This window comes from Nematostella vectensis, chromosome 8 (assembly GCF_932526225.1).
Source record: "Nematostella vectensis chromosome 8, jaNemVect1.1, whole genome shotgun sequence".
In the NCBI taxonomy this organism is placed as follows: domain Eukaryota; kingdom Metazoa; phylum Cnidaria; class Anthozoa; order Actiniaria; family Edwardsiidae; genus Nematostella; species Nematostella vectensis.
Window position 1 is genome coordinate 3,478,606 of NC_064041.1, and position 14,929 is coordinate 3,493,534.

Consider the following 14,929-nt stretch of genomic DNA (forward strand, 5'->3'; position numbering starts at 1 on the left):
GAGTCTCATTCCCGTCTTGTTTGTCCGTAGAATCTGAGCATGGCTGAGCTAGAGTCTAAGTGTTATGACAAGTTTGATATTCGTCTTGAGCAGCTGCAGGTTCTTTTGGCCAAAGAAGGTAAGAGGAAATGAGATACTTCTTAACGATATTGTGGAACATGTGGAAATGCTATGAAATTACCATAATTTGGTTCTTGCCCTTTGATTCAATGCCTTAGGCTTCGCTTATCTTGATCAGCAAGAGGCCCCCGATTCAGTTCCTACGGCTTTGCTTATCCTAATAAACAAAGAATCTTTAATTCGTGCGCACGACTTCGCTTATACTGATCAACAAAATGCCCTCTTTAATTCAATGCCTGCGGCTTCGCTTACTCCGATCAACTTTATACTCTCTTAAATTTAGTGCCTACGGCCTATTCATTTGTCATGTGATATCAGGTGACGACTGGAACGCCGCTCGTCAGCAGACTCAGTCAAAACTTCACATCGTGAACCCGATATCCATCGACCTCAAGCTACAGAAGGCGCTTAACCCAGATGACGTTCGACTTGCACAGTAAGATTCTTTTAGTTGCCTTCGTCAATCGGTATTTAGTCACCTCTGAAGTTAGAATGACCTTTCCGTTTGTTGTAGGATCAAGCTTGCTGGAAGCCTACACTCTATCGATGTTCATATCACTGATAAGAAACTCGATCTCGCTGTACAGGTGGGATGTGTGTCGCGCTTATTGGCATGTTCTTATGGCCGTCTACTTCTACTTTTTGCGCGCACCTTTCCGCGTACCGTTCTTAGAAAGGCTTTAATGCCTTTAATCCCTACATTCCCTGCCTTGTATGGAGGGGTATGTACAGGGAGTAGAGCTGTATGGAGGAGAAATGCAGATAACTGATGCACTCACTTTTCGCCGTACAGCTCTGAGAAAGGCTTTCATGCATTTTATCCCCTTGTGTGTGTGGTAGAGCCGTAGTGTCATACATCAAATGTTTCACATTTGTGGTGAAAGCAGAGGGAGGGGTAAATGTATTGATTTGAACCATTTTGGCGTTCCAGAGCTTAAACAAAAATTCACCGCTCATATCATTTCCCCATGAAAGAATGCAGACCTCTCATCCCATGAATCTCCGTTGCTTGTAGCTTGCCCTTAGTATTCCCGTACCTGGTGGTGACACATCACAAGATAAGCCAGATGGAAAACTAGAGGTATGTATCCTTAGATGTTTGCATTAGGGCTAAGGTGAGGTGATCTAGGGTGATCCTTATGACGTATTCGAGAAAACAATCCCAAGATGCCTTTCCAAACACCGTTTGGACTTTGCCTTTGTTTTTCAGACATGTTGTTATTGCTTATTTATTTATATCTTCCCTCTAGGATACATTTAAGGACGATCGCCGTTTCGTTGCGTTCGAGAAAGTACCAAAAAGTGCAAAAATCGCAGGTGCGCTGGAAACAAGTCCAGGGAACAAAGATGATGATGATGATGATGATGATGATGACGACGAGGAGTTCAGCACCCCCAATGGGTCCCCTGTGTAAGTTTGGTAGTTTGATAATTTCAGCACCTCTCTTAGTAAATAGCAGTTTTAGGATTTGTGGGTAAGGTAAGTTTAAGTATATTTGTATAAGTGTTATACACTTGCTAAAAAGCTAATCTCCGCGAACACAAACCCTTTGTTTGTAATCATTGTAATCACTGAGCTTGCGATGGAATATCATATACTCTGTTTGCCAAAACTGTTGCTGCTGCGGCTGTTGAAGTTATTGTTGTTGATGATGTTGATAGTGAAGTCGTTTTTATTGATGTTATTTTGTTATTGATTGTCGTTGTTGATAGTGAGTTGATGTCGTGGTTGATATAGTTGTTGTTGTTGATGATGATGTTGTTGATATTGTTGCTTTTATTGATGATCTTGTAGTTAAAGTTGTTGTTGATATTGTTGCTGCTCTTTTCGCTGTTCTTGTTGTTGATGCTGTTGTTTGTGATGATGTTGATTACTAGAATTGAGCTTATCTCCTCTAGGACGCCAAAGAAGGAGGTTGTTACGAAAGCTGAGATGGCCAAACAAGTCATCGTTGCCCTCACATTTGAGATCGAACAGGTGAGGACTCGTGTATCAAGTTAAAAGCTTCCTCCCTTTGAGCCTCTGATAAAGAGCAAAATATTTTAATGGCCCCTTTACAGGGCTAAACTTACAATTTGTTTGGTAATACGTCCGATAGGCATTCGAAATTGTATCTTATCCAGAGTGCTTATTATAAAGGTGTACTATACATCCACGCAGTACATTAAGAGAAGAGTTGAAAATAATACTAGTTATATTGATGAGGATCATGGTGATGATGATGACGATGACCATGACGAGGACAAGGACGGGGACGAGGACGAGGACGACGATGCCTAGCGTCCACAATAACAGCTACATTTGTGAGGCGGGGTCCTCAAGCTAACTTGTTGTACCGAGAATGAAGTACGGCTTGTGACACAGAGTTGTCTACCTGAATTTTAAGGTTGAGTTTGATGGCCCATTGTGATTTCCTCTGCTCTAGGTGCAAGTAAACGTGGGGACTGTAAGTGCGTCTGGTGAAGAGACGCCCTGTCTGTTGCTCAGCCTGGAGCATCTCGGCACCGCCTTGACGCTGCATGAGCACGACCTACGGCTTAAGGCGTCTATCGGGGCTTTAGCCCTACAGGAGATGACTTGCGGGACGGACGCCGGACCGTTGTACATCATACAGACGCCACGCGGAGCTGAATTACTTTCGGTTGAGGTCGTCAAGGTATGTGGAAAACTCTCTTTCGTTTAAAGAACCTCTGAAGGTGTGTCCAATCCAACGCCACTTTCTTTTCCGGATAACAACTTCGATCCTTTCTTGTCAATGCAACGCCACAGAACTTCATTTGAGATTTTGTTCGGCCAGAATATTCCAAGGGTGCAGCGGAGTCTTCGATTAACAAAGGACTGTAACTTGATGATAATAGAGGTTAGCCGCCACGTTTCCACTCCGTTTTAAAGAAGGACAGATTCCACATTTGAGTCGAAGATTCTTAGTTTTGCATGTAGGGATATATACTTTGTCCTCCAAATAGAAAACCGCCTGTGCTTTTCTGCATCTTGCCTCTACGTCCTCATAAGAGCCTCCAGTAGTGTTGACGATACTACCAAGATAAGTTAAACTTTCTACCCGCTGTAATGGTTGATCTTTACGCATAATGGCTCCGCCATTCTTCGGGGTTGCTACTCTCATTTCCTTGGTTTTGATGTTGTTGAGTTTCAAACCAACTTTTGCTGCTTCTTCATGTAATGCCTCAAACTTCTCCGTGCATGGGCGATCTTTAGGGTTTAGTTACCGAGAAACTATCAACTTAGCGAGGTATGGTAAGACTTTCACAGATCTTACTTGATCCACCAAACATTCAACAATACAAACAAAACTCAGTGAGGTATGGTAAGACTTTCACATAATCTTACTTGATCCACCAAGCATTCAACAATACAAACAAAACTCAGTGAGGTATGGTAAGACTTCCACATAATCGTACGTGATCCACCAAGCATTCAACAATACAAACAAAACTCAGTGAGGTATGGAAAGACTTCCACAGATCTTACTTGACCAAGCATTCAACAATACAAACAAAACTCAGTGAGGTATGGTAAGACTTTCACATAATCTTACTTGATCCACCAAGCATTCAACAATACAAACAAAAGTCAGTGAGGTATGGTAAGACTTCCACAGATCTTACTTGACCAAGCATTCAACAATACAAACAAAACTCAGCGAGGTATGGTAAGACTTTCACAGATCTTACTTGACATTTACATTTTGAATTTTGACATTTCACAGAACTAGCATTTTCTATGTCTGTCGTTTAAAATAGTGTTCCTCGCGGGTTTAGAATATCATATGTGATTTTCTTTCAGGCGGAACGAACCTCGCCAGAGTTTGACACGATGTTCAAGAGAACCAAGCTTGCGATCGCGGTCGAGTTCACGTCGTTGCAGGTGCTGCTGCACCAGGAGGCCCTGCTCAAGGTCATGGACGTGGCATCCAGCATGGTCCCTACCATGTAAGCGTGGAATGTTTAGGAAGTGGGGGATCTAGGGGATGTGTTTAGGGGGGATCTAGTGGATGTGTTTAGGGGGGGGGGGGATCTAGGGGAAGTGTTTAAGGGAAGCCTTGTTCAAGGTCATCCAGCAGACGTGGCGTCCAACATAGTCCCTACCATGTAAGCGTGTTCCGAAGTTTTCTATGAGGGGTGTTTATGGGGAGTCTAGCGGAGTGTTTATGGGTGGGGGATCTAGGGGATGTGTTTAGGAGAGGAGGGGGAATCTAGGGGAAGTGTTTAGGGGAAGATGGGGGATCTTGGGGATGTGTTTAGGGGAGGAGGGGGATCTAGGGGGAGTGTTTAGGGGAGGAGGGGGAATCTAGGGGAAGTGTTTAGGGGAGGAAGGGGGATCTAGGGGAGGTGTTTAGGGGAGGAGGGGGAATCTAGGGGGAGTGTTTAGGGGAGGAGGGGGAATCTAGGGGAAGTGTTTAAGGGAGGCCTTGTTCAAGGTCATCCAGCAGACGTGGCGTCCAACATAGTCCCTACCATGTAAGCGTGTTCCGAAGTTTTCTATGATGGGTGTTTATGGGGAGTCTAGCGGAGTGTTTAGGGGTGGGGGATCTAGGGGATGTGTTTAGGAGAGGAGGAGGAATCTAGGGGAAGTGTTTAGGGGAAGATGGGGGATCTTGGGGATGTGTTTAGGGGAGGAGGGGGATCTAGGGGGAGTGTTTAGGGGAGGAGGGGGAATCTAGGGGAAGTGTTTAGGGGAGGAAGGGGGATCTAGGGGGAGTGTTTAGGGGAGGAGGGGGATCTAGGGGGAGTGTTTAGGGGAGGAGGGGGATCTGGGGGATGTGTTTAGGGGAGGAGGGGGGATCTGGGGTATGTGTTTAGGGGAGGAGGGGGGATCTGGGGGATGTGTTTAGGGGAGGAGGGGGATCTGGGGGATGTGTTTAGGGGAGGAGGGGGGATCTGGGGGATGTGTTTAGGGGAGGAGGGGGGATCTGGGGGATGTGTTTAGGGGAAGATGGGGGGCAGTGCTAACGGGGGGATTCAGGTGGGATGCGGGAGAATTCTGTATGACATTCTTTTCCACATGACAGTTTCCAAAGGCAGCCCAAGAGAGGTTTTAGACCCTAGTGTGCGAAAAATGTTAAGATTGTCCTTTGGACTGTGAAATGTCAAAACAGAAAAATGAAGGACAGAGAGCACTAAGCGATTCGCCTACTAGTCCCACGACAAATGAATAAAAAACAATATAAGTAAAATGAAATAAAAAGGTTTGGGTACTGAACGCTGTAATTGTCTGTGAGTGATTGACGTTTTTTCGTCTTTGTCTCGCAGAGAAGAAAACCAACAGTCGATCAAAGACAAATCCAAGGAAGTCAAAACTGAAATCAAGAAAATAACACATGCTCCAGTGTTTAAGAAACGTCCGCGTGAAACAGAGGATATCAACGTGGACCTCAAAGCCAAGCTCGGAGGGATCTCCTTAGTTGTGACGTCGGTCAAGGGCGACCTCGTCCGTGTCTTGGTGGGAGGTGAGCTATTATTCGTATCAAAAGTCTATTGGTCAGGGTGTTTAATGTTAATGGTTGCTATATGGTAACATTTATTCTATTAGCTTGCACTGGCGATGGCACGATTGGCAGACATTGAATTAGTATGATTATAGATTTGAATAGCATTAAAAAGGATAGATATTACAGACGTTTCGAGGCTCCTGCCTCTTCATTGGTGTCACGTGTCTATTACCAGCGCTACCAGACACTTACATACCTCGTTTCATTTTTTACAAGCCATTGCAGTGTTAATCAATTAAAACAAACGTGAAAATCATTTTGTTAAGATTTTAAAATTCGAATGACGGAGCTGAAAACTCGTTACACGGAACTTGACACAAAGGAAATCAGTTTTTAAGTAAGATATCTCACATAAATATCACAGGCCTAATTTGATAAAAAAAATTTTCACTATATCCAATTGCCTCTGTGTTATGGGGTTTTTTATTTTCGTTGCGCGTTACTCATTGGAACCCGTGTCCTTTGTTTTAGGTCTGTCGTCTCACATTTCAGTAATGGAAGATAGGACGAGCATTGATGCAAAGTGAGTGATAGAAACTGTCAATTTTTTATCCTCATCACCATCATCACCATCACCACCATCACAATCACCGTCACCATCACCATCACCATCATCATCATCATCATCATCATCATCATCATCATCATCATCATCATCACCATCACCATCACCATCACCATCACCATCACCATCACCATCACCATCACCATCACCATCACCATCACCATCACCATCACCATCACCATCACCATCACCATCACCATCACCATCACCATCACCATCACCATCACCATCACCATCACCATCACCATCACCATCACCATCACCATCACCATCACCATCACCATCATCATCATCATCATCATCATCATCATCATCATCATCATCACCATCACCATCATCACCACCATCACCACCATCATCATCACTATCACCATCATCACAATCACCATCTATCATCACCATCACCGCCACCTATTCATTATTACTCGATTAAAGCTAGATATTCACCTTGTTGGCGATAAACTAGTGTCTAAGTTATCAATACCTGGCTGTGTTTGTTGGTTATTGATTAAAATGCTTGTGATTCTTTTATAGAATGACGGACTTGTCGGTGGTTGATGCCAAACCAGACGTGCTCTATCCCAACATCGTCTCCATCGTCAACCAGGAGGTGTTCAGTGTCCAGGTGAGTTTTGCACAGCACTTATTCCTCCTATGCGTGATACATGCACCGGAAATCAGGGGTGTAAAATCATTGCGTAAAATCATTGCGGCTGTTAGGATATACAGGAATACAGGTGAGAATGGTTGTTTCAAAAGAGAACGAGTGACTGCGGCATACGTTTTGTTCTACCGTACAAGCTCTGTCTAGCTATCATCCCAGAATTAATCAAATTAAAAAGAGGTTACTACAGAAATTTTCTTTAAGAGGTTGTCCAAACCTTTTAAATTCTCCACCACACTTCGTTTTGTAGATTGTCGTGTATAACGATGCCATGGCAGGTGGTAACTTCACTAATATGGACGCGGTGGACACTAGCTTTGAGATGAGCATCGGTTGCATTCGGGTCATCTTCCTCAACAAGATTGTTATGGAGCTACTGGTGAGTGGTTGCCTTAGATGGTAGAGTATGTGCCTTAATGGTTGGTATTCCAAACTCCTTAAGATATGTACCCTTTTTCAGTTTTTGTATTGTAGCTACTGGTGAGTGGTTTCCTTAGAGGGCAGAGTATGGACCTTACAGGGGAGTCTTCCAAACTCCTTAAGATATGTACCCTTTTTCAGTTTTTGTATTGTAGCTACTGGTGAGTGGTTTCCTTAGAGGGCAGAGTATGGACCTTACAGGGGGGTCTTCCAAACTCCTTAAGATATGTACCCTTTTTCAGTTTTTGTATTGTAGCTAATGGTGAGTGGTTGCCTTAGAGGGCAGAGTATGGACCTTACAGGGGGGTCTTCCAAACTCCTTAAGATATGTACCCTTTTTCAGTTTTTGTATTGTAGCTACTGGTGAGTGGTTTCCTTAGAGGGCAGAGTATGGACCTTACAGGGGGGTCTTCCAAACTCCTTTAGATATGTACTCTTTTTCAGTTTTTGTATTGTAGCTACTGGTGAGTGGTTTCCTTAGAGGGCAGAGTATGGACCTTACAGGGGGGTCTTCCAAACTCCTTTAAATATGTACCCTTTTTCAGTTTTTGTATTGTAGCTACTGGTGAGTGGTTTCCTTAGAGGGCAGAGTATGGACCTTACAGGGGGGTCTTCCAAACTCCTTTAGATATGTACCCTTTTTCAGTTTTTGTATTGTAGCTAATGGTGAGTGGTTGCCTTAGAGGGCAGAGTATGGACCTTACAGGGGAGTCTTCCAAACTCCTTTAGATATGTACCCTTTTTCAGTTTTTGTATTGTAGCTACTGGTGAGTGGTTTCCTTAGAGGGCAGAGTATGGACCTTACAGGGGAGTCTTCCAAACTCCTTAAGATATGTACCCTTTTTCAGTTTTTGTATTGTAGCTACTGGTGAGTGGTTGCCTTAGAGGGCAGAGTATGGACCTTACAGGGGAGTCTTCCAAATTCCTTTAGATATGTACCCTTTTTCAGTTTTTGTATTGTAGCTACTGGTGAGTGGTTGCCTTAGAGGGCAGAGTATGGACCTTACAGGGGAGTCTTCCAAACTCCTTTAGATATGTACTCTTTTTCAGTTTTTGTATTTTAAACTAAATTGTACTGATTAAATAAATGATTCTGGGTCTTATAGGCGTTTTTAGACAACTTTCAAAAAGCGAAGGAAGCAATGGAATACGCAAGAAAGAGCGCTACTGAAAAAGCTGCGGAAAAGGTAATGTTCCGTCATAGGTGTAAAAGTAATCATTAATATAAAAATCGTTAATATAAAATGGTTTGTTTATACATATTCTATTATTTTTTGGAATTACACTTAAACATTTATCACATAATTTAAATGACTCTACACATAGCTTATTAGTTAGTTATATGCAAAGGCTAGGATATACGGGAAAAGATGTGAGAATGTTTTATTTGTTATTAATATATCACAGTTGTGCGTTTCCTTGGTTGGAGGACTTATGATGTTATGTCGCTCCCACAGATTCAAGATATTCAGTCCCAGGCTGCGCGAATTAAACTGACGGTTTCGATCCAGGCTCCTTTCATCATTATCCCTGTCAACTCCCATTCCCGTGATGCACTGGTGGCTGATCTAGGTCAGCTTGTTGTCTCGAATTCCTTCAAGCTTCACAGCCCTGCGACCAAACCCGACGGCTCTGATGCAGTAATAGTTGATAACATGGTGGTGGAGCTGTCCTCTGTGAAACTCTCCAGGTATAAAGTATAACTAGAATGACTACAGATAAGCTGTAGAAAACCTACGGCCGACGAAGGGCTATTGCTCGAAATATCAACACAACTACTCTATGTTACAGAGGCGTACAACATACTTTTTCAACCTTTGTGTTGATTTATAGCATGTCTGCAGGTATATGAACTCTCCAAAAGCCAGTGAAAAGGTTGACCATAAAAATCCTTGTCAGCCACGTTTTTTACATTTAATATCGTAAGGCACATTTGGTAAACTCTTGAAATAATCATCTAAAAACAAAGTTTGATAGTCTATCTGCCAAATTCAATCGAAAGCATCGCATTGGCTTCCCCAAATCAGTCGATGGTAATGGATGCTTTTTCAAACTTGGCACTTTGCTAGGATGACAAAAAGGCGGCTAACAAAGGCTGTTTTAAAAAAACTGTTACATAATAATGATTTCCAGATCTATTCAACAGACTTTATCTTGCTTGCGAGAAATGTGAGTTGGCAACTGTGTATTGTACCCACTGGAGATCGCTGAGCCTTTTTAAAGAACCCACCTCTTTTTGACTCAAACCACTGTAATGTCTCACTTTCAGAACGTATTTTCTTCAAGACTCGTGCCAACCTTATTTTCTTCCCTTTACGTTGCTGACATTGTGTTCCACACTTGTATTTCAAGGGCGCTGATCGGAGAAGGAGACCAGATCGTTGCATCTTCTGTCATCCTGGAGCCACTCAACCTCACCATCTACCTGGCACGCAGCCTCTCCGCCTGGTACCACAAGATTCCAGGAATTGACGTCACTGGGGAACTGTGTGCTGTGAAGGTGATCAACTCACTTCAACAGACTGTCTAACCAACTACTACTCATTCAATGATTTGTGCTACTTGTAAGGGCTGATTGTGATGTTGTCCCACGCTGACTTCGAGACCTTGTGATAACGCCTTTGAAATTTTTATTACTCATAATTAGCAATCTCACAGGTTATATGTAAAATGCTCCATTTCATTCCTTTAACCAACGCCGTTGACTTAATGCTAATCGTTATTTGTTTTCGTTTTTTTACCAGATGTGTACGGGTGAGCTGGATCTCTCCACTATTCTGGCGGTTATCTTTCAGAATCTCGGCGAAGGGCAGAGTGACATCCAAGGTATGCCTCTCTCAAGTCAAGCGCTTTTTTTAGTTATTTTACCACAATGGCATTGTCGAGATAAAACTGCCTTGACTGGTAAAGTTATGGCTTTATTATCAAGTCGTTTTCAAACCTCTCTTGGCTTAAAATCAATATTCGAATAATATTCGACTTAAACTTTCTAATTGTAAAATAAGTAATCTTATTCGTAAATCGACTAATACACTCATCTTCGACAGTACCTTGAATCCCTTGTTTGTTGTATAGAATAACATGACTCACTATGTACTAGAATGTTATACATATCCTGCTGTGATTTAACAGGCCAAAACTGTCGCGAACTCGTACTAAAACAATGGATACAATACACCAAAAACTGGAATTTTTGTCTTTAATAAGACTTCTTCAGGGCAGACTGTACTGCTGTGATTTAAAAAGCCCAAACTGTCGCGATCTCGTACCAGAACAATGGATACAATACACCAAAAACTGGAACTTTTGTCTTTAATAAGACTTCTTCAGGGCAGACTGTACTGCTGTGATTTAAGTGCTTATATTATTGTAGACGAGCCATCTGTCGAAAGTTCAGGTGAAGGGGCGATCGTCCCGGAAGTTGGCGGTAAGTTATGCTTTTGGGACAATCTTTTGTTGAATTTTGATGTTCCTTAGCCTTCTAAATGCTTTTCTTTCTGTTTCATTTTTATCTGTTCTTAAGAAAGTGTTAGACCCTATTTTTCCTGAACTATTGTGCATGTTTTTTCTACAGTAAGAGATGTTTATTATCGCCTTATATTCTTTTATAAGGCTGCGATACCGTCTACGGCCTTTGTATATAGTTGTTAAACTGTTTGTTTTCAGCGGTTATCCCCTGATACATATTTACTGTTTTAATTTATGTGGTCAGATGGCAGTGTGGCGGTCGTCCCATCGAGTACTCCTGCTACTGAAGTGTATGACACGGTCAAGTTTGACTTTAAGATCGAGAGCGTGTCCGCTGTCTTGTACTGGAAGGAGTCAACAGAACTGGTATGAAGTTATATACATTGTCATAAGGCTGATTTAGACAGTACCATTTAGTCGTATGCTACTTGCCCGCGACACCTCTACAACTCCAGTCGTAGAGTGGAAATCATCCTGCAACTATCGGCTAGCCTGCTTGCAGGCGGTACTCGGTGTTTTTATTGCGGAAAACCCTCTCCGTTCGGTGATCGGGCGCCATCTTGTATTTAAGCGGCGTCGTTACTGGGGGCGAGCGCAAACCCCCGGGAACCACGCGGCTTAAAATACAAGATGGCGCCCGATCACCGAACGGAGAGGGTTTTCCGCAATATTAAAACTGAGTACCGCCAGCAAGCAGACTATTATTGGCAGATGGTCCCAATGATCAAATTTGGGATATTTTGGGTGGTATTTCGAGGTTTCTTTATCAACCTCCTCCTCGTTAAACCCACAGAAAGACGTAGCTGTCACTAGAGATCCCGCCTGCTGTCTTGGCCAGTTCTCCATTGTTGCTCTTAGTGCGAGCGGTAACATGAAGTCCGACATGTCCCTCACGGCAGCCGTGTCACTACAAAGCTGTATCCTGGATGACATGAGACCCGAGAGCAAGATGGGCGTCACAAGGTAGTCCCCATTATCTCCCCTGCACTAGAACATGAGACCCGTAACAGGCTCAACAAGTTAGTCCCCATCAAACCCCCTCCCCCATGCACTAGGACATGAGACCCGAGAGCAAGATGGGCGTCACAAGGTAGCCTCCTTATCCCCCCCCCCCCATACACTAGGACATGAGACCCGAAATAACAATTGGCGTCACAAGGTAGTCCCCATTATCCCCTCCCTTTCCCATGCACTAGGACATGAGACCCTAGAGCAAGGTGGGCGTCACAAGGGAGCCCCCCATAACTCCCCCTGCCACATCCACTAGGACATAAGACTCGATTTAACAATGGGTGTCACAAGGTAGTCCCCATTATCTCCCCTGCACTAGGACATGAGAACATTGAGGACGTAAAATGGGTGTCACAGGATAGCCTCCATTATTCCCCTGCGCTAGGAAATGAGAACATTGAGGACGTAAAATGGGTGTCACAGGATAGCCTCCATTATTCCCCTGCGCTAGGAAATGAGAACATTGAGGATGTAAAATGGGCGTAACAAGATAGTTCCCATTGTTCATCAGTTGCGTATCTGTCTCACAAATACTGTTTTAGGGCAAGCTAAGGGTGTGATATTACAGTGTAATTTGCGTATGGCCCAGTAAACCATCAAAGGTCATGTGGGATACTTCATGTGAGCTTACGTCTCTCCTCTAATGGCGCGTTAATGAGTAACACATGGCCCACGTGTCCCCTTTAACCCCATCTACATTCCTTTATCTTTCAAGCTGTACAAAATGCAATGCATGATGTTAAGGTGATGTGACTCCTTTAACTTATTTATCTGCAGAATGATGGACCGCTTTATTGGAGCAGAGGGTAAGGCCGCCAACATGGTGGACGTGAAATTCGACCAATCAGCGAGCCTCAGCAAACAGAGTAAGTATTGAGATGTTCCATCTAACCTTCTTACACAGCTTGACTACTTGTGGTAATATTACCTACACGAGAAAAACTTTAGACTTCACACTTTTAGTTAGACTAGTCTGCAGTTCAGGTTGGAGTTCAGGCTGATCTGCATCGGCAAGTGATTAGATCATCATCAATACTAGTATTTCAAGAAAGTAAATACATGAAGTTGGAAAAGCAGGGGCGTAGCCAGGGGGTGGCCTAGGGGGCCCGTGCCCCCCTTTAAAGCAGCCAAAAAATACAGTAAATGAGACATTGTCTAAAATACAGGAGAAAATGCATTGAAAGTCCCTTTTGGCCCCCCTACTGTTAAAAATTCTGGCTACGCCGCTGAAAAGTATTAATAATCAGGAGAAAGGAACACGGGAATCCCACGATCAACGACATTTTGGCGAGCCTGTTTATTAAAAGGAAAAACAGTTTGCACTAACGTTTAGCGAGTTTATCATGATTGATGGTTTGTAAAAGGCAAGAAAGAATCCCAACAATACTAATCTTATCCTAACGCGATATGACAGCTCTGTATTTGACTTAGCACGCTCCTTTGATTTCAAATTATGCTTGTTTCTCCATGCTGTTTTCCTAGTCACTATTGACGTGAACAGTGTGCACGTGGTGGCGAACCTGGAATTCTTGCTGGTGCTGGCGAACGTGTTTACGACAGCACTTACCGAGGCCCCGCCCAAACCACCCTCAGGTACGGATGATTCTCAAATTATTGCTCGTCTTGCTGTGACCTAGATTTGTGCATCTAATTTGTCCTTGAAGGTGACAGTGATTGCTTATGGCTTATGAAGTTTTATACCAAAATATAACACTTTATTCAAATCGTTAAATGTATAAGAAATTTAAATTTGATTTAAATTTGCTTGTTTTTCAGCGCTTTGTAGACCACTATTCAAATACTATAATGCTGCAAAAGGGCTGTCCTAATCGCTACCTCTCACTCAATATTTAATATTAAAGAAAGCTAATCACGCCGCCAATTTACGCTCCCGCACAATATCAAGTGACGCAAAGAATCCATTTCCATCCGCTAATTTAAGCAAGTAATTGAGAAACTTTCAATCAAATAACCTTGATGAAGTATGAGACTTCAATCGTGGATGGTTATTTTGAAGTTTTCTTGCTAATAAACAACTATATTGTCAATTGTAAACAATAACAAAGGATTGGCTGATCGACATTCTTTTATCCGTTGTTGTGCCCACTGTATTGTTTTACAGTTTCAGTAGAAACAAGCCAAGCATTGACTAAAGTCAAGCCGTCTGCCCTGGCCCCTGCCCCACCCCCTGATAAGGAACCCCCCGAGATGCGGCTAGCCTTCAGCGTCAAGCATCCTGAGATCGTGCTGCTCGCAGATGCTAAGGACAAGGCTACTCACGCGCTCTTTTTAAAGGTGGGGGGATAACTTAGTTTCTGGCTGATTTGGATATTTTAGTGCTTTACAAATATGGATAACTTAGTGTCAGGCCGATATGGATAACTTACTGCCTGGCCCTTATGGACAACTTAGTGTTTGGCAGATATGGATAACTTAGTGTTTTGCCAAAATGGATAACTTAGTGTTTTGCCAATATGGATAACTTAGTGTCTGTTTGAAATGGATATCTTATTTTCTAGCAGATATGGATAACTTAGTGTCTGGCCGATATGGATAACTTAGTGTCTGGACTATATGGATAACTTAGTGTCTCACCGATATGGATAACTTAGCGATGGCAGATATGGATAACTTAGTGCTGGCACATATGGATAACTTAGTGTCTGGCCGATTTGGATAACTTAGTGTCTGGCCGATATGGATAGCTTAGTGCATGGACGATAGCTAAGTGCCGTTTTATCCATAAAAAGTGATTCGCTGTTAATTTTTGAACGTTTTGTTCCTTTCAGAACACTCTTGAATTTAATCTGATCATGGCCGAAGGGCAACAGAAGATGTTTGGTTACATCAAGAACCTGAACATCACCTCCGCAGCATTCGACCTCAAGAACAGAGCAGCCACCAAGTCGCAAGTCCTCTACCTTTCACAGCTGGCATTGCACGGGTCCGCCCCGGAAGGAGAGTGCCTGCGCATTGACGTCAGGACCAGTATCGCCCAGGTCCACGTGTCTCCCGCCACCATCAAGACCATGACTGCTTGCCTTATGTCACTAGCGCCCGCACAGGTAGGGCGATGAACTACATCCCTTGATGGGAAGGAAGGGGGGGGGGGGGTTAAACGCACATGTCGCCCTCCATTATCGAGACTATGACTGCTTGCTTAATGTCGCC

The 14,929-nt window shown here is 43.3% G+C and overlaps 1 protein-coding gene across 2 annotated transcripts in view; it reads left to right on the forward strand.

The window, feature by feature from the left end:
* The window catches only part of LOC5505864 (intermembrane lipid transfer protein VPS13A-like), a 78,333-nt gene that overhangs the window by 14,770 nt on the left and 48,634 nt on the right, over positions 1-14,929 (forward strand). For both annotated transcript variants that reach the window (XM_048731024.1, XM_048731025.1), the window contains 23 exons: positions 31-118; positions 439-556; positions 635-707; positions 1,136-1,201; positions 1,371-1,531; positions 2,020-2,098; positions 2,547-2,777; positions 3,926-4,071; positions 5,392-5,588; positions 6,102-6,153; positions 6,730-6,820; positions 7,110-7,238; positions 8,386-8,466; positions 8,737-8,969; positions 9,632-9,779; positions 10,024-10,105; positions 10,653-10,706; positions 10,992-11,113; positions 11,541-11,710; positions 12,536-12,624; positions 13,241-13,351; positions 13,881-14,053; positions 14,548-14,823. In XM_048731024.1, coding sequence (XP_048586981.1) covers positions 31-118; positions 439-556; positions 635-707; positions 1,136-1,201; positions 1,371-1,531; positions 2,020-2,098; positions 2,547-2,777; positions 3,926-4,071; positions 5,392-5,588; positions 6,102-6,153; positions 6,730-6,820; positions 7,110-7,238; positions 8,386-8,466; positions 8,737-8,969; positions 9,632-9,779; positions 10,024-10,105; positions 10,653-10,706; positions 10,992-11,113; positions 11,541-11,710; positions 12,536-12,624; positions 13,241-13,351; positions 13,881-14,053; positions 14,548-14,823 — 2,970 coding nt within the window. The remainder of the gene's footprint in view (positions 1-30; positions 119-438; positions 557-634; positions 708-1,135; positions 1,202-1,370; positions 1,532-2,019; positions 2,099-2,546; positions 2,778-3,925; positions 4,072-5,391; positions 5,589-6,101; positions 6,154-6,729; positions 6,821-7,109; positions 7,239-8,385; positions 8,467-8,736; positions 8,970-9,631; positions 9,780-10,023; positions 10,106-10,652; positions 10,707-10,991; positions 11,114-11,540; positions 11,711-12,535; positions 12,625-13,240; positions 13,352-13,880; positions 14,054-14,547; positions 14,824-14,929) is intronic.